Consider the following 25,301-nt stretch of genomic DNA (forward strand, 5'->3'; position numbering starts at 1 on the left):
AGCATCTCCAAGGTAATTAAAGATGGTTGCTTTGTAATCTGCAATGTGATCGTTGATATTTATTTTATTGCCAAGAAGAATCGATTCTTGGCATTGTTGGAGCTGGAAAGTCAACGCCTGAAAAGTCGTCGGGTTATATTTATTTATCGTCAACCTTGATGGAGGTGCCAATCACCCAAGGAATGAAAAGGAGATGGAGGATGAACATTTTTTATCATGGGATAATAATACAGCACTCTCACCCCTCTTCGTAACCCACCTATCAACAATATCTTCTGAGTCGAGGCATTAGGCTCAAAGCTCATACATTACATTGGATAGACCAACCGCCCACCTGGATTGAGCTTAAGTTGAATCGATTGTAGTCATCTGATTCAATTGAACCAAATGATATAAATTCCTCATTTCCCATCTAAATGGAGAATAGAGTGAGACTGGTGGATGAGGATGCCCTATTGTTGAGGCATGATTCAATCACTCTAAACAGGGGAGCCTTTTACATGCTAAGCTCGATGGTTTTTTGGCTCATGCTCTCGTGACTGGATTTACGTTCCCTCCTAACTGGATTTACATTGTAAGAGGCAATATAGAGATATGAATCAAGCAAACCAACAGTTTAACCCTTCATTACTTGGACAGGAGAGGAGGTAATTGTCTGAGTCACAGTTTACATCAGTTTTCCCATCTTCCCTCTTCCTTCTGATGATGATGACAATCACCCGCATAAGAAACAGTGTTTTTGTGTCAGGTGAACCACAGCGGAGAAACAACCCTCCTCCATGACGATAATGTCGGGAACAGAAGGAACAGGGGGGCATTTGGTGATCTAATCAATGTATGTATGTACGGCCGAATGCGGTTAGGGAACGACTGCGATGCAATGAACATAATCATCTCTGCACCCGAGGAAGATACGACCTCCTATCATTACAGGCGAAGAGAATATGTCACCTGGGAGGTCAATGCGTGCAAACTCTTCCACCATGGGAGTTTGTGGAAGTTCATCTGCTGTGCTCGCCCCACGCTTCGGCTCTGTGCTAATCCTGATGACATGAACGCTGCCTGAGGTGCCGCAGATGCAAGCCAACCTGAAATTGCAGATGTTGTTCATTTTATCATCAGAAATAGAAGCCCCTTGAGTACGGCACAACAGATCATGGCATACCTCTCGTGTGGCCGTGATGATTCTGATATCAACTCGGTTTGCTCGTCAACGTAGGCAGAAGATGTGATTGGATCTCCAATCTGGTACTCCCAGAGTGTAGCTCCTTCCTATAACATGGCACACGAAACTGATAAGGTCTGACGATATTGTCATTTTAATATACGTCAGGCATCATGATTTGGATATTCCCATAACAATCTTGTATCTAAACTAAACAAGAATCAGATAATGTAAGAATTGTATCCTAGCAGGTTGAAACTAATTAAATCAGCTCTATGGTGTCTAAACAAGCACATTAAACTACCTGAAAGGCAGCAAATGAAGTTGAGTACCCTCATGTTGGACAAGGGAAATTGTGAGAGGCCACAATTATTATAATTTTGGTTGGCAAGTCTTGTAAATGATTCTGGTCTGTCCTTGATCCTGGTCATTTGCCTCGCACATGAACTGGTTAATTTCAATTTATGTTCATCTTCCACCAACTATACAATTAATATAGATTGCACACAAATCCACCACATGGGACTCATTAAATAGATAAAAGGCATGGTCAAGTGCTAATGCTGTCCAAAAGGCAAAATTAGGTGCTGATAACCAGCATTCAAGATACGCAGATAATTGATAGTCTTTGATGTGAAACAATGATACAATTAAAAGTTGGACAGGAGATAAGCAGGCACAGAGGAGAGGGTAACAAGAATAGAGCGAGGAATGACAACAGGCACTGAACTCATAACTTGCATTTAAATTATTTTAAAACATTCATATTTCAGCTATGTGCAGCTTTACTTGTAGACCATCATAGAAAATTCAACTAATCTAGAACTCTATGGATAAGGGTGGTCTAGTGCTTTTAGCTTCTACTAATATAGGATTTGGAAAGTGTCAATTGACACTTTCATACCTTGCAAGAAGAGAATGTTTCCCATATCTTGAGCTCTAGTTATATATGTCACAAAAAATAATCTTACCATGACACCAAGGTTGACCCTCAAACCTAACCAAAATCTAAACTAATTAAAGAAGAAAAAGACTCAATCTAACCAGCAGGACACATCAATCTCAGATCTCTCCTTCTAAATAAGGTATAGACTCAATATATGAAATTCTAGCTTTTGAAATGTATTAACAACCATTTCAAACACCGTAGACTCAAGATATGAACTTCTAGTTTTTTAAATGTCTTAACAACCATTTCAAACACCGCTAATGTCAATCTGATGTAGAAAAGAATGAGGGGTTGTGTTGGGCCACTAACAACCAGCATGAAACTTTATTGAATTTCACAATGAGGAAAAGTCGTCTAAGATAGCGTCGACGTGTTAAAAGGAAAACCTACGGATGCTATGATAGACAATGCAAGTAAATAAAAATTAGTGGCATAAAGAGTAGGATGAGACCTAAGAAACTTGGCTATAAATAAATAAAGAGATATTTAAATGCTCAACGGAACTAGAGATATTGCCTCACACAAAGTTCAATGGTGGGAAACAAATCCATGCAGCCGTCCCCAAATAGCTGGGATATCATGGCTTGTCATCTTTGTTGTCTTCATCACCTTTTCAACTTACACTTCTATTTCTTTATTTCTAAAGTTACAGTTCAGACATTTGATCTAAACCTCATCTAATTTAAATCCCTAACCTAATAAAGCATCTCTATAAGTTCAATAATCAATTCTACATATATAGGTTGAACAAACTAGTCTAGCAGAGCTGCAGAAAATTTAGGTTGCCAATTAGTTAAGATGAAAATTTTCAAATATAAATGAAAGAAGTGCATCATTGAATAATTTCCAGTGAAATACATGTTAATCTGATGCTGCATGGTCACTTGATCAACTTATTATTGGCTAGTTCTTATATGGGTCGAACATCAAAGCTTACCAAATCAAATGAGTATAAGCTCCCATTTCGACAACAAACCAAAATCTGCAAATAAATTAAAGCAAAAATAATAAGAGAATTATTCAATTTACTTCAAACAGTAAAAAGAAATTTATATAATCAACATATTCTTTTGCAATATGCTACAAATGATCAAAGTTAAATTGTAGCAATTTTGTAAAAAAAGTTCCAATCCAGCCAAATATTTCACGATTGCAGGCACACCAAATTTGTTGTATGCTTGCCAGTTTGATGTTGCAAAAGTTTGTGATATCCCCTATAAAAGATCTGGCTGAAATTTCATTTCTCTTTTATTTATATTGTTTGTTTGTAGATTCTGAAATGATTGGATAATGATTCCTATATTAGAAAGGTTTCTGCTGCTATTTTATGTTCTTAGCTATCCTCCATCAGTAATATACAACAACAATAACAAAGTCATAAAGTCCCAACTATTTGAGATCAACTACAAAGATCTTTTGACACTATTGAGATACATAAAAAAACATAGGAATATGTTGGATAGATCTGTCTCCTCCATCAGTTAATATCTGTTGGATAAATCTTTGTTCCAGTTAAACCATCACTACATAATTCATGTATATGTATACATAATCCTTAATAACTTTATTCATAAAAGAACTCCAAAATTGATAATATTTCACTACTTTCTTACCTAACGAACTTCCAACTAGATTGGTCACAGGAGTAAAATATAAATCATGTTGCTACCACTGAATTGCCCACAATGTCAACTCTCCATCTCATGAACTGCCATGCCCATAGGTTAGTGTGTACTACTACTATGGCAAATAAATGGCGTCACAAAGCAAGTTGTTATAATTGAACACATGGGAGCCTATACAAAATTACAAATAGCTTAAGAAGAAAACAAGACCCACGAGGCTGAGTCTATGCACCTATATCATATGTTTATAACTACATTTATATACAATCACAAACCAGTACAGGTACATGCATGTAGTAGATCACTTAATTTAGAAATAATGTTGATCATTCATGAATTATGTTGGATCCATGAGCTTATTTGATTCTACCTTCATAATGCGTAATTACGTATTACTCAAATGTTGCAAATTTTCAAGATCCACCTATAAGAGATAGGCACTTTTGAGTGCTACAAATCTAAAGATAGTTGTTTTGAGCGGATAGCATGTGCAATCACATGGGTGCCCAATCTAGAGACTAACACACTGGTACTTAATAGCCAGCAATAACCTGTGCTAAAGTGAACCAAACTAATGTACTTATGAGCCTGGTTAGCTGTTTTTGAATTAAATCATGCCCATACCATCTGATAAGGGCTGGTACATGTAAGTGCAGCTCAATCAAGAGAATCCGAGGCTGATATAGCCAAACATGAGCACAAAAACCTATTATAAATGTATCAACCAAAAATTTCTATTGCTGGTGTCTTATGTTTTTTACTTATATTTTGCACTAGAAAGTAAGGGAAATCTAGGTTCAAGACTAAACAGATCATGAAATCCTTCAGCAAATCTCATTGGTATTTTTTCTTCTCTAAGCATTATATGAGTCAGATAATGGATTTCTACGTAACACTTTTAACAAACATTAGTTACATAGGTAACAGCAGAGAGGACAGGCTCCAGGGATGACATTGCATCTTTGTCCACATGAATGCCCACAAGAAAATCTCAAAACTCACCGACCAAGTGATGTGACAATCCAAAATTTCTTTGAACTGTTCTACAACGTATAGTCCGTTAAATCAATCAAGAAACTCAAAATTCAAAAACCAAACAGCATGTTCACTAATTATTACCATGTCAGTGCGAGTTTATTGGCAAGGTTTGCTGGTGGTACACTGTAATGCACCAATACGTGTCAGGTTTTGTCAAAGTCATGAAGGCCAAGGATCAGCAAGATCTTTGCATCCAGCAGACCATTATGACATGTGAAGACTAAACATATCAATCTTTTCCAAATGAAAAAATTAATATATGCGATAACAAAATTGGTATTTTGAAACTGTTAATAAAAATAAAATGAAACACAGCAAAGAACAAAAACCTGGCCTGCAAGAACAGAGGAAATGCAAGCTCCAGCAAAAATTGGACCACCAACAACAGCCTGATAACATACAAACAATGAGACCAAGGTTTTGCACTTTTTTAATGCCTGCAACCCAGATGGTTAGCCAAGTTTTCAAAATGAAGGCAACATTAGCCAGGAGAGAACATAGAGAACCTAATAGGGCTAGTCATAGTTGGAAAGATCTAGCTACACCTGTCAAAATTATTTGACTCAAAATAAGCAACATTAGCCAATCCAAAGGCAAGCATTAGATGCTAAAAGCATACATTTTAAAAATAGGCTGAATAGCCAACCACTAAGCTACACCTCATGAATACAAGGAAAAACAACATTAAAAATCATCATAAAGCATGACTATGCTTATAAATGATTTGTTTACCACCAGAAAAACAAAATGCAAAAATATAACATTAGTCTTGATGTATATTAAGTTCCAAAACCTGCCTTCTTATAGGTTGTGTACAGGATCTGTATAAAATGACAACCACTTAACTAAAGTTTTCAATTTATGGTACCAGACCCTTGCCGGTCCATGGCCGGACAAGTACAGGTCCAGTCCATTTGGGTGTACCGACATACAGTATGCCAAAATGTATCTTAATACCATTCTACTAAGGGAAGGAGAAAGAAGAAAGGTGACCATAGAGGAAGAAGAAGGGAGGAGGAAGGAGAAAGAATGAAGAGGAAGAAGTAAGAAGGGAGATGGAAAAAAGACGAAAGATGGAAGGAGAAAGAAGGAAAAAGGAAGGAGAAGGAAGAGGATGAGGATGAGGAGATGCATCGGAGATGAGACAGGTGGCAGGCAGCAGCAATTGAGCAACGACAGCGCAAAATAAATGCTCGCAAGTTGAAAACCATAGCATGTTGCCCAACTTTAATAGAAAAGGAAAAACACAGCACTTGAATTAAAAGATCAGACTGGACCGCCCGAAATAGGAAGGTCCGCTGCATCCCCAATTCATGCTGGGACCAGTAAATACTAGCTGGTATGGATTGATTGGAGCAAAATTGAAGTCCCCACACTTAACTACATCTACTGTTTTTGTCTATAACTCCAAATCACTGCCAGCATCAGCACATATCTAATCATGAAATTTTTCTATATGCTACCTAATAACTTTGATAGAAATAGTGCAGATGCTCTTCTTTCTTTTGAATAGTTTATTTTATCATATTGCACAAATGGTACAGTAAAAAGGATATAGATTTATATATTCATATTAGTTTAGTCTCTGCAAACTGATATTCAGAAACTAAAAAAGAAAAGCATAATTATTTTAGACAAGAGTGGCATTAAAAAAATCATTGTATGCATTACAAAAACTGTGGCATATCAACAACATTATGCAATGCCATTTCGGGAATACCTTCCAAACTACAGCTCCTTCTGGACTCAATGCGAGCACATGACCGTCCACCATGCAACAAATAACTGTTAAAGCAGCCAAAAGTATTAGAAATAATTCACTTCTTGAGTTAAAATAGTAAGGAAATGAAAATATAATAGGAAACTTAAAAATCACTAAAAAATAATTCAAGAGAAACAGACCAGTACCATTTCTGCATTTGGAGTCCATAGACAGAGATCCAAATATTGGCACTCCTGCCTCAAAAAGCCATGTCACACTGAATGGTACTACCTGATTTATTTATGATATAAGAGTACACTTAGCTACTTGCAAAATAGTAGTCACATTATCAGAATTCATCCAAAGGAATCTATTTCTGCTGCATCATTGCATTGCAAAACCAGAAAGGAAGTGCATGAAAGTACATCTGACAAATGTTGAGTGATGTTGGGAATGAGATTTGACCTAGTTGTACAGAATGTTTCACAAAATAGGTCTATACAGAAATTTTCTTGTGTATTTGAAAAACTAATGATAGAAAAAGGCTTATATGTCAACTTTAATGACTTCACGACCTATTTGCAAAATATAAGATGAACAAATGTAACAGTAATAAAAAATCTAAGTGGAAAAAAAAGCAAATTACTCAAAATATAAGAAGAATTATTTATTGTGTAACTGATCAACAGATCCTCAAAAGAATTATATGTAAATTAAAGAGATCTAAAGAGTTATGGCGGACGAAGTCTCACTTAAAGGTATGTAAACGACTTAGTATTTTATAATTGAAGGGTTTAAAAAATTTACAAACTTGTATAAGAAACAAAATCAAAATGTATCCTGCAGGCTTAGAACATATAAAATCAAGGGTCTAAGATGCAAGAACATAAGAAAAAAAAAAGGGATATTAGTAACTAAGAAAATAAAAACCAACCAATCTACAGAAGAGGACTACAATAGTTATGATTTACATATGAAAACATCTACAAAAACCTTTCATAAAATACAATATGCTACAACATGAAACTTGATATGTTCACAAACATTTACATCAGCATCCTCAACTGAATATTTTGAATTATTTTGAGGTTTCTCTAAAAGGAAAAGATTGGTTGATACAATACCGCTAAAGATATGCCAGTCACACGGCCACTTGTAGATGCAACATATATCATGTTGTGTACCTAAAAATAAGATGACATGCAGTTCAATTTGCAGTTCCTAAACAAGACAAGATTCAGAATAGGCATAATTATTCTTAATTTAAAAGATTACAAGAGCACTAAAACCTACTTGATAAAAAGGTTCCTAGTTCTCACATGTTATTTGAAATCAGAGAATGGAATTTGAGATTTTAAAAACAATACAGAAATACCTTCTATCTCAATATGCTAAAAATAATAAAAAATACAGACAGTACTGAAGGCATTCAATCCACAAAAGAATGCAACAGATAAGATTTTGTTTAAGGCTGGTCCATTCCAATGCGTGTGGAGGAAGTCTTCGCATAAGAAAATTAAAAGTCCTTGGTAGATAGAGGGGTTGTAAAATCTTCAATTAGAATTCCCAAGAAGAGTAAGATTTAAAATATTTAAATGTACCGAGAGCAGCAGTAATCATTTTTAAGATTGGAGATAAAAATGTCAACTGCCACAAAGGACTGAAGCTCATTTTCTTGATACGTAATCCAAGGTAAGAAACATAATGAATTATTCAAGAAGTATTTGATGTACCACATCAATATAAGGCGAACCAAATATGCTCCCACCACAAGAAACTTTGTAAACTAAACAATGTTCCTTGTAGTCCAATGCATATAGAGACTGATCATGAGAACCACACCTGCATATCAATTAAAATAAAACATGTGAAAAAACAAACTTTGTAAACTAATAACCTCACTGAGAACCACACCTACATATCAATTAAAATAAAACATGTCAGAAAACTTCAATTTATTTATATAAAAATATTGTCTAATCCTGACAAATTATAGCTGTGTAAGTTGATATTTTGTTTACGAAAAGGCTCCTTGTAATAGAAATAATGATTATTGAGTGGATTCAGGTTTCCGTAAGTTCAGGTTACTTTAATTAAAATATCATTCTTTTGGGATAATGATTTATGAAACCTAGGGTACCAAGAGGTCTAAAGAGAACTGGACTGCTTCATGAATCCTAAGGTAATCAAAAGGTTTAAACACAAGTGGACTCTAAAAAGAGTGCACCAGCTTTAAATTTTTTGGACCAAGGTTTAAGACGAAGGGCTTTGGAATACCAAACTTTCTTAGATGAATCTGACCAGTATAATTTTTTATTTAAATCCCAACGACTAGGAGTCTCTCATTGCTATTCTTTAATCACTCAAATTTCCGCTAACCACTGATATTAATTAGTTGCATCTACATTGTCCTTAGCAACATCAGAAGGTCAGTCCAGAGGAGATGCCCAAGGCTACCAAAAAAGATTCTCGCCTCTTCTTTGCCTTTCCTTTGCCCCTTCCTCATTGGGGCAGGAGTCAGCTGCCTCTTACTGCAGATGGAGCAGGAGAATACAAGGATGGCAAATTAGTCATTATGTACTAATCTTAACTTTTATTCTTTTGATCAAGATCAGTTTTATGATTTTTACCCTCTCATATCCCAGCAGCATAATGGCGTGCCAGGCAAAACATGTGAAACATGCTTCAGCGGTTGGCATAAAAAATTTTAAACTTACCCATGACAGAAATTTTTTTCAAATTAAAATCATGATCCAATAGTTACTTAAAAATATTCAAACTTAATGCCTCGGTTGCTATCAAGTCCTTTACTCTCATTTTCTATCACTCATATAAACATGCAAAAGGAAAAGGGAACTGGAATAAGCAAGGCATTACTTGCTTCAATTGCTTGAAGTATAGCTTAATCTTTAAGTTTAATAAAGAAATCTAAAATTACCATATCAAGTTTCTTGTCTTATCAACAATTGGCTGCATCTTAACCTACAAAAGAAATAAAAAAATGTTTTAATTCATCAATCAATGAACTTCAGATTTCTGAGGTACTACTGACAGGATGTTGCTCTACCTCTCCATCTGTTTGAAAGTACCAAGATATGTTCCCAGTTACAAAATCAAGAAAATAGATTTTTCCTCTATAGCATCCAACTACAACCTACAAACACTTCAATATATTAAGCCAGATATTTCAAATTACATGCTAGAGATGAAAATAAAGCTGCAAATGCAAATTAAATACTTTATGAGACATCAAATAAAGGTGTAGGTACAGACTGACTAATTCAATAAAGCTAAAGAAAAAAATACCTGTGAAAAATCACCAGTAATTGCTGCCGAACACTCAACACGACCTTCTAACTTAACTTCCCATCGTATAGATCCACTGTCATCAGGGAGAGGAATGACAAATAATTTGTTACACTGCATTTAGTTAATTACTATAGATTATGTAAGTGTGTGAAAGCACATAGAATAGTTTCTGATGTGGATAATATCAAAAGACCAGAAACAAATAGACAATCAAATTTAACACAGCATAGTTGGTTCATGGGAGTTTGCAGCTGCAAAGTCAGTTGAGTCAGTCATCAGTGACTGTTGGGCTCGGATAGTCAGATACACAAATAATGAACACAGCAACATCAAGTATTTGTGCTAGTTTATTAGACAAAAACACAAGTCCTGGGACTGTTCAAAGCAAGGTATGCAATTTCGAATAATATCGTTTGGTACATACCAGTCCGTCAGCCGACCGGTACACGGACCACCCGTTATCGGACGGAACGGAATATATATATATATATATATAAACGAGGCAACGTCACCTCGGCGACGTCACCCCGCCTAGGAGAAGAGAGAGGCGACGTCATCGTCGATAGATATATATATATATATATATATTGAGCGGTATACCGAATGGTATACCGCTCAGTATACAGTATCGTACAGTACCGAACGAACGTCGAAACTCCGGTACGGTACGATATTTCAATCCTTGGTTCAAAGAGACATCGAGATGGTTATTTTACATGATAATGGAGAAAAAATGAATTTTTTAAAATGACACTAGGATCAGATGGAAGGCCCTTTGAAGCACAACAATACTAAAACTAGATCATTATAGACATTGGAAGGAGTAGATCTTCACATCATATCAAGAATTAACAACACGAACCTCAAATATAAAAAATTGTCTTTATCATATACTTGTAAACGGTCAACTCTTATCAAACATTGCCATTTCTCAGAGTATCTATCGGATATAAACATTTGCCGCTTGAGTGGTTCCTCTTAACTAAGAACAAGTAAAACCCCAAAATAGTATTACTAAAGTGAAAAAAAAAGATGTCAAGGAAACAAAACATGAAGTACTTCAGGTTCAAATTTTACAGAAATTATAAACTACAGTAGTTTCCAGAATCTGTCAAAACCAGAACTCCTCGAAAATTACAATCAATTTTTTGCTTTACTGTGTAACTATAGTTGTTGCTCCATAAATCTTCCTAACCTACAATCTAAATAGAACCTCTATGAAATAAAATTAAATTTTCATATAGCAAGCAACCAAAATCAATGCCCTCATTAGTACATTGCTTCAATTAATTATATGCCGTCATTAAAACTAACAAGCCATAGCCACAGAGTAACAACACAACAGTCCATGAAGGAAGCCCTAGGACCCTAGAATCCTATCAAACACTGCAGTCAACTAGAGAGTTAAGATTTATTTCAAGTATTTAATGCCAATGGTCACACCCATCAAGATGTTACATAACTCACAAGTAAAAAAGAAAAATCAAGTAATTTAAGAGTGGCAATGTAAGAGCAGTACCCCTTTTTCATCAACTTCGACAAAGGATGATCCATTGCTCATCCTCGAACAATCAACAGTTAACTAAAGAGTGAAAATTATCTGATGCACTATTTATGTTTCGAAAGTTCTTCTAGCCTACCTAATCAGTTTTGGCTAAAGAGAAGCACAATTCTTGCTAAAAAACCACAACACATTATTGTGCTTCTTTATAAATATAATACCTTTTAACAACTGCTTTTTTATACCTGCGGTTTCGTTCATGTAAATGCAGTCGTTCAATATCTTCTCATTTCCTCACACGTTTCCAAGACAAAGTTAGCAATAATATATCATCCTTTCTCAATGGAGATATATGATATTAACCATAGTTTCATCATTCATGTTTTGCCAAGACCGTTATGTACGTAACATATGGTGCCTAGCTATGCATACTGGTCAGCGGTACAAACTACGGCGCGTGCCTCCCAACACCACATATACTCAAATCTTTAAAAGAGTTTCATGACACATGCTAGTGTACCGTGGGCTGTTACGCCAACACATACCGGACCCATAATGATCCGGCTGGGGAACCATGATATTAACATGTATATCAATTATTTTTAATAGAACCAGATTTGTCTTGGAGGTCAAAGCATCTAATGTGTTCTACACTCCCCACACATCACATTTGCAGGAGTCTCGTGTTACACGATCTATCTATAACATCATCCACATCTTTGAGCAGTGAATGTGTTACTATACAAATATGAACATTTACCTCCTAAGAACCCCATTATAACAAAGTATTAAGATTTAGCTCATTTGTCAAAGGAAATATAAGATAAATAGGGTAAATGGCAAAGAAAAAGGCAACATATTGTCACGGACTTCGTTGGTTTTGCCTAAGTCGTGCGGCACCTTTGCTTGTCCGTCCGCAAAGGGTCATTCTTCCCAAAACCTCCTATGGTCCTTTAAGGACCTACAAAAGAGAAAACAGGTCAGAGAAAGTGTTTCACTCGGGATCCATAAGCAGCCATTTCAGCAAACACTTTATAGGCACTGCAAATTACAAGCATAAACTTTGCAAGTTTTGAACGATCGCACGACAAAGGGTCTAAGAAGATCCACCACAAACCAAACAAAATGGGGTTGCCAAGCCTATGGCCATCCCTCTACATACTGTGCAAAGCGTGAATAAAACTGAAAGGTACGGACATACATGAGCATTACATCAAACACTCTGTTTATAGCCTTGTCCATGATATTCTCCCCCACTTATTCCTTCGACATCCTCGTCGAAGCCTTTGCAAACGTTGCATCTTCTCGTCTTTGCTGAGTCTTCCATCTTCTGCTCTAGCTACAACACACCTCTTGGCTCCCAACTACTCTTTATCACTGTTGTTAAGTAGTCCAACTTTGATTCGTATGCTGCTTCAACTCGCCAATGACTTTGACTCTGGTATGAGGTCGACCGAGTTGTGCTTATCCTTGTTAATTGCTACGGATCCTTCACAGTGATTGCAAAAGGCGCTCGGGCGCTCGCCTAGGCGCTCGGGCGAGGCGAGGCGAGGCCCGAGCGCCTCGCTAATGTCCCAGGCGGCGCGCTTCAAACAGGCGCCGCCTGGGCGCTCGCCCGAGCCCAGGCGCTGGGCGCTTCGGGCGAGCGCCTGGGTAAACCAAGGGGTTCGGTCCTGGTTCGGTTGTTAGTTGGTTCAATCGAACCAACTAAACCGATATAACCCCAACCCTAACCCTAACCCAACACTAACCTGCTGCCGCTGCCGCTCTCGATCCCGATCCCGATCGCGATCTCGTCGCTCGCTGCCGCTGCTCGCGCCTCCTGCGAGCCCTCCCGCGAGCCCTCTCGCTGCTCGCGTCTCCTGCGAGCCCTCCCGCTGCTCGCGCCTCCCTCGAGCCCTCCTGCTGCTCGCGCCTCCCGCGAGCCCTCTCGCCTCCTGCGAGCCCTCCCGCGAGCCTTCCCGCTGCTCGCGCCTCCCTCGAGGCCTCCCGCTGCTCGCGCCTTCCGCTCCCTTTCCCTTTCCCGCTGCCGCTGCCGCTGCCGCCGCTACTACTGCCGCCGTTGCTGCCGCCGCTCGCCGCTGCTGCCGCCGCTCGCCGCTGCTGCCGCTGCCGCTTCCTCGTTTCTCCGTCAGTAGGTTTATACTGTTAATGTGATTATATTTATTAATTATATTATATATTTTTATATTTTTTTATTTAAATTTTTAAATAATTATATTTATTAATTATATTTTATATTTTTATATTTAAATTTTTAAATAATTATATTTATTAATTATATTTTATATTTTTATATTTTTATATTTAAATTTTTAAATAATTATATTTATTAATTATATTTTATATTTTTATATTTTTAGCGCCTCGCTTCGCTCGGGCGAGCGCCTGGGCGAGCGCCTAGCGCCTCGGGCGTTTTTGGACCTTGGCGCCTAGCGCTTTTTAAATCACTGATCCTTCAGATGAAGCAAAAGACCGCCCTTGTTATGCGCTAGTCTCTCAAGCATCTCATGCCGCTTGAACTAGATGGATGTCTGTTGGAACTTTAACAAACATTGCCTCGCAGACTTTGAAGTTTTTGGGGCCTTTCATCAACAAAATTCGCCCATCAATTCCTCTTCCACTTAGTTGTCATTTTCAAGTAGGTTCGCATCACTTCCACTTTTGATTAGCATTCTGTTGGGAAATGAGGCGAACAGTCTACTCTCAGTAGCACCGATCACCATTGGTGAGAATTTGACAACTATTGTCTTTTGCTAAGTTTCTTCGAAGGGTCTTTGAACCTGTGCAGAGCTCCTCTGCTGAATAAATAAGAGAACTGGGATACTCGGTCTCGCCCAATTTCTTAAGGGTTGAGAAGGCAAAGGCTACTCGACTTCGCCTACCTCCTCGAGGGTTGTACTACATGCATCGAATTGGTTACTAGCATTCGCTTGTTCTTTGCACACACTTTCGAAGTACTTGAAGTGTTTGCACTTCTTGCGTTGAGTTAGCTACTGCGATTCATCTTCTCATTACCATCGAACTTCTAGAATGCAAGAAGTTTTGCCCGTAAAAGAGCAAAATTTCACCCCAACTTGGAGCAAATCTCTAATAGTTTTAGTCGCCTCTGGGATTGTACCATATTCTTTATCATTTGTGTCACCTAGTCCTCTAAAGAGAAAAGGTACAACACCGCGTACTACCTATTTCCTTAGTTGAGTACTCTTGCATCGCCCCGAAGTCCTTCACTTTCAACTATCTTGATGAGAAGCTCGTTGACATCAATCTTACAAAGTTCCTTGGCCTCTGCCCTTCAGTCATGTCTAGGTACTTAAAGTTTGCCTCTACATTCTCCACCTCCTCGACCCCTTTCATGACCAATGCGTTCCCTCCAATAAGAGCAAGGGATCGATGACTCCACGGAAGTCCCGCTTATGCGATACTATGGCGCTGCCATGCCTATGGCACTACTATCTGTTGCCTCGCATTTGCGTCCCTTTCTTCGCGATCGATAGATCCGCCTCCGTGACACTATGACACTCCTCCGAGTCCACCTCCATTCTAACCGACTCTTGGTTTTGGATAGTTGAGTCCCTCTACACTCGTCATCGCTTCCTCACCCCTTTCGACCATCTACTTCAACACCTTTATGTTCTCCGAGCAGTTCCCCTTGGTCGATGGAAAGACAAATTGCAACTCCCATGCATGGCCTCCACCATAATGTTGTAAGGCTCGTGCCAATTATATTCTCCTTAGCTTCCTTGGTAGCAACGTTCGCTTATTCGACCTTGTCCTCTGACTTGTCGGGCTCCCTTAAGCGAATATGAGTTATGGAGCAGTCCAACTCTCCAACCGCTCCGATCATACCTCTGTATGATCAAGTCCCCCCTTGGTAGTACACAGCTCTCATATGTTGATAACCAAGACATTCATCAAATGCAAAATTCAATACACGCATGGAAGACTTACCTCTGTGGTAACATGGCATTCACTCCTTGAATCTATAACCTTTCTTGTCGTCGTGTTGTTCACCAAAGTGGAGCTCCTAGTAGCTCCCGATCATACCTCTATATAACCCAATCCCTCGTGGGATTTGTCTCGTGTATGTTGCATTGCCTCGAACTGTTCGACAACGATCTGCTGTACCATGTCGCCTCCTAGTGACATCTTCATTGCATTCTGATCATTGTGGGATGAACTCGAACTGCGATCTCTCCATGGGTGGCCTCTGCCAGCACATCGTAGGGCCTCTACCACATTCGATTGTGTTCGCTCATTTAGCAATCGACCTTCGTCCACCCGCTCCCGGGCTCACACCCGGACGAAGCACAGCTCTAGGACAGTCCGTCGCCTAGCAGCTCCCGAAGTCCACCGACTTTGTCGAAATTAGCGCACCATTGTCTATATCCTGGGCCTCTGCCCCTCCCCTGCCAAGGCCTTCTGATCTCAACTTCGCCTTCGCAAGTTGAGTCACCTTAGTTCCTTCGTCAAATGCTTCACCGAGATAAAGTGCATGTGCCTCGAAGCTCTCTTCGTCTTTAGCACCATACAGGATGAGTTCGCTCTATCAGAATGAGGGACCCATGAAATGACATGATCCCGCTCTTACCTCTATAAGAGTTCATGTCCTTGACCTCTGTCTAAGGAAAGCTTCATACCTCCGCTCCATGTTCCATCTTCTATATCAACTCCCTTCATGTGGCCTAGGCTTTTCACCAAATTCCACCCAAGTTGCTTCGCTCCTTGGTTTGCATTAAGTTGATAGTAGCCTCACGCCCACCATTCCATGGGTCAGCCCTCCGTTGAGTTCGATCTTAATATTGGCTCAAGTGTGCCTTCATTTGGTGTTGTCTTGGGTCACTCCCCCACTTAATTTCGTAATACATCCACCAATGCATTATCTCATGCGGGATCATACGATGACTCCTCGTCGCTCGCTCGGTCCATTGAGATTTGTGGAGTTAATGTCTTGAGATACCCCCTCTTCAACATGTGCGTTCTGTTGCACATGATTCTCCCTCTAAAGAACCAGGACATATCCCTCCTGACTATCTATCTCGTTGGAGCAACTTCTCTCTTCGCATCGTTTCCTTTGGAAGTTTCGAAAACCATCCCCTTAGACTATTCCGCCTTGCTAAACAAATTATGCATTGTTTTGCACCCACGAACGCACTTGCTAGATTGTGACTGTACGCCAATACAACCCTCGCTACACCTCTCAAGGCCTAGCAACATGTTGAACTTGCAGCGCACTTCAACCTCTAATGGACGTATCCTTCTCAAGCCGAAGAAAAAATTTCAATGCTCCATGGCGTCGAGTTTCGGTCACCTTGGGATGGCAACGGGCATTCCATCGTCTGCGTACAAACCCTTGCATGAGGACTAAATTCTTTAAATTAGCAATTCTCCTCACCTCTGTGAGTTTTGCACAACTATTTTAGTTGTTGAGCAAACCATCCTACCTTGCACAGTCTCATCTTTTACCAAGTGCCCTGCTTGCCTTGAGCATTGTCAAGTTTAATTGCTAACGTCGAACTATAGCTAGAACTCAGCCATCCCAACCTTTGTGCGCTACACGTTCTTCTTAGCTCGCTTATCCTCGTGGTGCCTCTCGCGCGAAGGGTTGGTCATTCCTCTAAATGCTAATATCGGATGCTTACTTCTTTGAGCGACTCCTTTCCCTACAATTCAACGCTCATTTCTCCCAAATGGTCATGTGTGCTGGCTGCCCTCAACACAACCTCGTTAGGTCCCCCACATTTACATGCCAAGTATTTCTATGTGTACTTGTCCCGCTCTGATACCAACTGTCACAGAGTTAGCTAGTTTTGCCTAAGTCGTGCGACACCCTTGCGTGTCCGTCCACAAAGGGTCAACCTCCCCAAAACATCCTATGGTCCCTTAAGGACTTACAAAGGAGAAGATGGGTTAGAGAAAGCGTTTCACTCGAGATCCACAAGCCGCTATTTCAGCAAACATTTTATAGGCAATGCAAATTACAAATATAGACTTTAAAAGCTTTGAACAGTCACACGACAAAGGGTCCAAAAAGGTCCACCATATACCAAACAAAATAAGGCTGCCAAGCCTATGACCAGCCCTCTACATATTGTGCAAAGCATGAACAAAACCGAAATGCACGAACATACATGAACATTACATCAAGCATCTCATTTATAGCTTTGTCCATAATAATATGGTAGAAAGATTCTGACTCACAAGAAAAAAAAATGTTGATAGAAAATTCACTTAAATCAGACCTAAAATCAACTAACTCATAACAACATGATAATTTATCAAGCATATGCTACGTTGTTGCAATCAAGAAATCTTACAAGGCATAAGATGCCCAGAATTTATCAGGCCCTATTGAGGGAGGAAAGAGCAAGAACACTAGCAAATTAAATACCATCAGAAGCATAAAATCTAGATGCACCAGCAGCATGAATGATCCTTACCTGAGTGCATCAATGCAAAGAAATATGTGCGAGTGAGATCCAATGAGAAGGTGTAAGTTGTCATCCATTAACACAATCAAAGGTGAAGCATCAACACATGACTCGAGCAAGATTTTCCAGAGCTCTTCCAAAGACCCTTTTCTACTCCTTGGAGTCTTAATTGACAACCATAATCTATTTGTGTTATCCAAGTCACATTCAAGTTCATCCATAATTTTATTACAACGACCGAACGCAGACATCTTATGCCTATTACTTTTTGAAGGCCACAGGCCATGATCACTCGAAGTTGCACCAAGTGAATCTGGACGCAGAAAAGAAACTTCTTGCTTAAAGTAAATATTCTCAGAGTTACTAATCAATTGTTGTACATTATGTTCTATGGAGAGATCATGGACCGGGACACCAACATATGGTTGTGATGATCTTTCAGGTGGAAAACTTCTTTGCACTTCTCCGGTTGATAAATCAAGAGCACCAGGCACATTACCATAAACTTTTGATCTTTTCCTGAACCCATTATCAGGTCCAATAAAATTCTCATGCAATTCTTTCCTCTCTATTAGACCATTTAGAAGCTTAAGTGGAGTAGGAAACATATAAATTAATCTCATATCAATCCCCAACTTATGTGCAGCTTGGGCAGCAGAAATGGAGTTACCACCGATCAAGAAGAAGTCATCATAGTCTGAAACTTCTTGAACCAATAATGCATCACAAAATACCTGGCAAAGAGGAACCAAATTATGATCAGAAGAAAAAAAAAGCAATTCTATAGTGCACAATTAGAGCAGCAGGCTTTTACTCCTACATACATGGCAATCACTTAACATTTCACAATAAAAAATTTCTTTTGCTATATTTTTTTCGACAACAGAGAATGCTAGAAGTTACAAAATCTTAAGTAATTTTTTTCGACAACAGAGAACACTGCTTCACTAGCTTTTCGCTAAGATTACAGCTATATGGCGTAATGACAATTGCATGGGCCTAGTGACAATTGCATCAATTACAAGACAGATGGACTCTTGCATCCACTCTCACTAATGCATCAATTATGCATTAGCAAGTTGGACTTATCAAACTGTTTATTTGTAAGTGTTGCACATCAATTAATTCAATAGGAGAGAATTAGAAATTTCAAAGTAAATCTTTTAGGATTTTAAGGCTTCTTTTTCTCATATTTCACATTCTTTTTTCAAAATGTTGCAACATAAGCACTATTGTAATCTTCAACTATACCTTTTCTCCAACATTTCTCCAATTATATCTTAGCTTAATGAACTTATGAAAGGAAATAAACAATATAAGAAGAATCAAAATGTAATGGTATCAGTCCTGTGCTAATTATAACTATCCATGCAAGCCACCTAATAAGAAAACAACATTGTGGTTCATATAAAGTACAGCCGACAAGTGAATCAAGAACTTGACTGCATTATATTAACTGGCAGAAATAAATGAGTAAATAACCAAGAGTTGATTAAAGCATACTTCTTTAATAATTTGCAACAGACTATCAGAAGTCTGATTCATTTCAAAATGACTTCTACGCTGCTTTGGCATACATACTGAACTTGAAAGCTTGAGATAATCAATTTTCCCAGAGGCCAAGGTCGGCAATGATCTCATACAGAAATAATAACTTGGGATCATTACTGGTGGAAGTTTCTTGACCAACCAACTACGGATAGATGTGATCAGGTTTTCAATCAAATGCTGCTCATCTGAAGAGTGTTTATTTTCTTTCTGAAGATCCTCGGAAGTTTTCATTACAAAGTATGCCTCTAGGTGGGTTGATACTCCATCTGTTCCATGAAAAGTTACAGCAGCATCACTTACTTCAGGATGTTCCTTTAGCATACTCTCAATCTCCTCCATAGCAACCCGTTGCCCATTGATTTTTACAGTGCGGTCATTTCTTCCTAGAAAAACAAGATCTCCACTTTGTAGACGTTTTGCAAAGTCACCAGTCCTGAATTGTAACCCACTACTGTTACCCTTAGGATTGTCATTTAAGTGTTCATCAAGGTATCCTGCAAACAAGCATGGCCCAGAAACAAAGATTTCGCCCTCATCGGGGTTGTCGAATTCACCAAGAATGATATCACAATTTGAGATAGCAATTCCAATAGGCACACTGCTTAGTGATTCAGTTTCCAAAACACTTGCTAAATTTTTGCAATCAAAATATGTGCAGTCACCTGATACCTGAATAACAGTCTAACTATTGTTATTGTTGAAGGAAATGAAAATAAATGCTTCTAAAACTGCATTTGAAACTCATCTAATAACCTTTAACCTGCATATGGCATGCCAGATGATTGCAGAGAGGAAAAAAAGCCAAGCTTTCTACAAATGATCAGATTGTTGAACACCCATTCATGGATTTAATTGATAACATAGGAACTTTTATTAAGAAAAAAATCATGAATACAAATATAACCTGAGAAGAACCTTTCCATGAAATGCTTTATGCAGCCTCACATCCAGTTCGAGAGTTTAAAATTCCATGTTCAATAAAATAAGTTTCTTACGAATAGAACTCATCCAAAATACCATATAGTTCATCAGTTGGAAGGTAGCGTGAAAAAATAAAACAATTGAAAACAAGATCAATATCCTTATCCAAAATCAGTGAGATAAAAACACAATGAATTCTGATTAAAATTTGCCTTGACCAATTACAGAGCTAAAAGATGAGATGGATTTACATTTCAGTTTTCACATTGTTACTCATTCCTGTTACTAACATGTAAGAATGCATTGCTCTAGAATCTAGATGCCAGCAATCATGAGGTTATCAATTAAAAGCCATCAAACAAAATAACAAGAATATAGATCGGGCATGTTACAAGTATCCTTCAGTAGAATTAGTTGGAAGTATTTGCGAGAATGGGAATGAGTTTGTGTAGAAGGAAGACGGCATGATTCAGTGTAAGAAATATCACTCCCAACTCTAGTAGAAATTATGCCATCAAAATGTTAAATATATTGAACGATTTTCACTTTGATATAACCTAGGTCCATTACGTCTAGCCACAATAGTCATCACTATGATTACTCTAGGTTCAATTTTGTGGACCAGGTGAATCACCAGTTAAATAGGTTGTAACAGAAGTATTCCAGATCCAGAACTCTCACCCAAGACTGATCAAAAGTGGACTTAAAATTAGTGTCAGGAGTCAACCCAAAAGAACTGATGACAAACCTTTGGTAGATCTAATACCCACAAACAAGTCTATCAAGCCATAGAGCTTCCTTTCCTCCCACAGCCTCTTGCAAGTCATGGTACCCACCAACAGATACCTCAATGTCATTAAAAAGCCACCAAAGTTGAGTGAAAGGCAAGTTATTTTTTGGTTTGATTGTATAAGGTCACAAACCTATTGTTTTTCTTTTTAAATCCTATGCTATCGACACATCAACCATTAAGGCACTTGACACAGTATGACATCAGCATGTACCTTTCCTGGCAACAATCATCATCAGACTAATCACGAAAAGGCAATACCTGATTTTTTTATATAAAATTGCATTTCTAGGATAAATCATGTGGCAAAGCTAATCATTTCCCCATTATTCCACATGTTAACAAGTCAAAATAACTTGGGAAGGTTGTTCCATGATTGCATGTACTTAAATACATACAACTTCTATTCACTAAACTTCTTGGACAAATTCCTTCCTTACATAACTACCACTAGGTTAAGAGATTTAAAAAGGGTTTGAATTGAGTTACGAATTGATAGTGGTACAAAAATTCATCAAATCTTTCTTTGATTTCTGTCAATTTTCCGTTATGCTCTATAAGTAATTTCATGTCCATTGGAAATATGATGATGATGATCTGTCAAATATTTTTCCTCAAACCATCTTAATCTAAAGTTGTGGACTTCAAGTGACTCCATGTTTATAGGAGCATGGATGTAATAATCATGATTCTGCTTGTACTCTTCTTGATATCATAATGTTACCAAAGCGGGCCGTTACCAATTACTGGTTCCTGTCAATAGCTTGTAGAAATGAATTTGCTCTTAAATCTAGATGCCAGGGCCGAAAAAAAGTAATCAAACAGAATAACAAGAATAAAAATCAGACATGTTATAAATCTCCTTCAGTAGAATTAGTTGGAAAGGATAATAGGCAAGTGGATGATGGTAACAATCATGATATTTGCCAGTACTCTTCTTGATGTCATAATGTTACCAAAGCAGGAATGACATTCACAAAGCTCAATCACAGAAGGTAACTACACAGAAGCATCAGCACATTATCTTTCATAAAGAAATTTAGGAAGAATAACACGTCAACAGGATGCAACCCATCAACTTTTTAAACTTCAAAAAGTCTCATGCAATGATGAGAAAAGGGAATGGCACAAAATGATACCCCCTTGAAGCCCAAGCTATTTGTATAATGTAATTTGCTTTTTTCAACCTATCTTATTAAATGAATAGAAAAAGAATGCAAATAGTTTAAAAAAAAAAAAAAAGTTCTACATGCAAGAAATGATCCTGACACATGGCAAATGGTTGCAGAATTATCACCAACTGCAAGTTTCAGTAACACGTATATAGTTGGGACTTCACTGTTTTGTTGTTACTGTTGTATGTCTACCACCAATAATCCCAAGTATAGAAAAGAAAACAAAATATGCCATATGCTTCTAAGATACTGAAAGTATGCAATCACCTCATTATAACTGTTAACAAGAGAGATTCTGTGATACTAGTGCATAACAAGAAAGATTTCACGACAACAGTGCACCATTCCTAGTAAATTAGGTGAAACAAACCTGAATACTTAATTGCTGACCTCTGTACTTCCATAGAGATTGAGAATCGTTGTCTCTGGCAAAGTTTCAAGCAGACTTCGACACAATGATATAGATAAGACCTCCCCACTAAGGATCAATACTACCAGAGGATTACAACCTCGGATATAAGAATGCTTCAATTTAGGAAGAACCAGCCTCATCAAAGAAGGGACACATGTCAATCTTGAAATACAGTATGCCTGAAAAAAAAATGGGAGCTTTGAACATCAGACGTGTTGAACTAACTGTTTGCAATTTTCATGGTAACCAAGTGTACTATATGCAAACTCAATAAAAATATAAAGATAGTAAAACACAAAAGAAATCAGCAAGGTTTAGATTTACAATGTAATCATCATTTATATATTAGTACAGTGTTGTCTAAATAGGTAGTTTAATGAAAAAAGCCCCTCCAAGGCAGGACCGGACGGTCAATGTAACAACCTTGCCCCTACAAGATGAAAAACTATTCCCACGAATCAGAACCAGGTCGCCTTAATTGTAAAGGAACAACCTCACTGTGACACCAACAATCACCATCTAACAAAAATTAACACTCTGAACTGAATAAGAGGTATAAGGGTGCCATGAAACTATAGATTTGCACGTATCTCATTGATAAGGAATGAGGAATCAGCAGTTTTTATTTTCAAGATGAATTATCCTTGAGAGTTGAGATTCATAAACACAAGGTTGAAGTGACTAAAACTTGGTGACTGTTGGAAGCAAAGTAGCTGGTTAATTGGCAGCTCAGAAGTAATGGTAATGAACTGAAGCAAGGGAACAAGATAAATCAGAATCAGCATATTTTATACAAGTACAGAAACCCAGAACAAAATACTGTTCAAAATCTTAATAATAATAATAATTGCATTTCTGCCTGTCGCATCTCCTTTTCTAGCCAGTTTGGATGCTCTGCAACTCGAGATTTGTCGCCAATGACACGGATCAGTATTAACACTTCCACTTTAGCCAAAATGACTACCGAGTCTCACAGCTACACAAAGCATCACACATTTAAGACACAAATGCTCTAATCAATGTACAAATATCCAAAATACACCAACCTTTGTTTCCTTTTAAATTAAAAACATTAATGGGCTTCCAAAAGCCTTCAAAAAACCTACTTTTATTCTATCAGTTTATTGTTTCATATCATTCCATGACTAAAAATTATTGTCATCAATCCATTCAAATTCTTTCTGCCATTTGAGCCCAAATATTTGACGGCCATAGGGCACAATTAGATCTAGTAAAATGGATTGTGATAATCCATTCAGATTAACAAAAGGATCTAGTATAAAATCAAATTAGACTTTAGCTATGAAATTTCTTAGATGCTGATAATTTGAAATTCAAGCTGAGAGCATGATTTAGCATGAAAACATGCAAAACAAAGAGAGACAACAAAACAACAGGTGTACCACAATATGATCCATATTGCTGATCATAATTAAGGGTATGTATTGGCAACCAAGTAAGGTTGCTCCTTTGCGACCTGGTTGACCGGGATATGAGTCATGAAAAAAACCTCTTAGTATGCAAGAGCAAGGGCGGCTTATATTATCCCCCTCAAATTGGCAGGAGTCTGAGACAAGTGACCTCGGTTGACCCCGCTTTATGGTAGTTGTTTATAATTTTATAATACATGCAATCCAACAAGTTGAATACCTTAAGAAGATTGACTAAACAGATTGGATTAGCTTTAAACTCATTAAATGGAGGAATGACGAGCAATGTGCAAGTTAAAATAGCCCCAAGAAACTCCTGTAGATGGTCAATAAAGCTAGTAGATGTCTTGAACAACAATATGTCCTTGCTGCATAGAGGAATCAATCCTTGCATCCACTGAAATCGGTTCAGAAGGCCTAAAAATATTTGGGAAACAGAGTTAGCAAGCTAACTAAGATTTGAAGATCAGGTAAATAAAGAGAGCATAAGCATACCAAGAATAGAACATGCAGCCACAAGCAAGCTCAATCCTCTAATCTATGCTGAAAAGCATATAAACAAGGTAGCCACTCTTAACATCTGTATATACACGTTCAAGCACACATATTAATGAACTACCCTAGTGTATACAAGGCTTCTTGCCACTAGTAGTGCCAGATAAATCCACCAACATCCCCTCTCCTCCTTTAATTTTTGAAAAACAAAGACCCTGAAAAGTTCATTACTGGTCTATTCCTTTTTCTTTTTAAGTCAAGAAGCTTGCTTTGCAGTCAATGTCATTCATTTTTTTTTAGTAGGAACTGAACAAGCAATGATGTTCAGAAAAAAAATGATAATAAAAAAAACACAATAGCCTTCAAGAACTGATGTTAACTAGCACAGAAGTATCAGAGAGACAGTATCAACTAAGAGTTATCACTTCTAAAGAACAATGATGAAACGAAAATATTGTTAGCTAACTTAAAACATCTGAATCTAACCACAAACACAAGAATAAACCAGTCGGACAGTATAGCCACATTTGTCAAAACATTTCCTTCCATAAGTACTCCACATTGGAGACCTAATACAAGATGGATTCAGCATACAGAAAATATTAGCTATCTGTAACTAGAGGAGAAAAGTGAACAACAATCTAGAACATGTATCCTGTGTATAAAAGATAAAACTTTTACTAACAAATGAGTAATGAAAAGGAAAACAGGGAGAAGCTAAATTGACTTGTACAAACCACAATGTGACAATATGGGTCTCATATTAGTGTCACTATATTTTATTTTCCACATGCTATATACCAAGGG

At 37.9% G+C, this 25,301-nt stretch overlaps 1 protein-coding gene across 7 annotated transcripts in view; it reads right to left on the bottom strand.

The window, feature by feature from the left end:
• Positions 1 to 595: 595 nt before the first annotated feature.
• The window catches only part of LOC135675689 (putative acyl-activating enzyme 19), a 28,729-nt gene continuing 4,023 nt past the window's right edge, over positions 596 to 25,301 (bottom strand). Inside the window, exons 3-18 of one of the 7 annotated variants that reach the window (XM_065186106.1) lie at positions 24,220 to 24,416; positions 22,548 to 22,748; positions 19,224 to 19,940; positions 17,730 to 18,454; positions 9,786 to 9,861; positions 9,547 to 9,633; positions 9,418 to 9,461; positions 8,213 to 8,321; positions 7,604 to 7,663; positions 6,686 to 6,770; positions 6,498 to 6,562; positions 5,107 to 5,166; positions 3,052 to 3,096; positions 1,166 to 1,272; positions 952 to 1,088; positions 596 to 870 (exon numbers count right to left, since the gene is read on the bottom strand). In XM_065186106.1, coding sequence (XP_065042178.1) covers positions 860 to 870; positions 952 to 1,088; positions 1,166 to 1,272; positions 3,052 to 3,096; positions 5,107 to 5,166; positions 6,498 to 6,562; positions 6,686 to 6,770; positions 7,604 to 7,663; positions 8,213 to 8,321; positions 9,418 to 9,461; positions 9,547 to 9,633; positions 9,786 to 9,861; positions 17,730 to 18,454; positions 19,224 to 19,940; positions 22,548 to 22,748; positions 24,220 to 24,416 — 2,726 coding nt within the window. In that variant the 3' untranslated portion in view covers positions 596 to 859. The other 6 variants (XM_065186085.1, XR_010513965.1, XR_010513964.1 and 3 more) reach the window with 6 other exon arrangements.

The sequence above is a fragment of the Musa acuminata genome, chromosome BXJ1-1 (genome assembly GCF_036884655.1).
Source record: "Musa acuminata AAA Group cultivar baxijiao chromosome BXJ1-1, Cavendish_Baxijiao_AAA, whole genome shotgun sequence".
Lineage (NCBI taxonomy): Eukaryota > Viridiplantae > Streptophyta > Magnoliopsida > Zingiberales > Musaceae > Musa > Musa acuminata.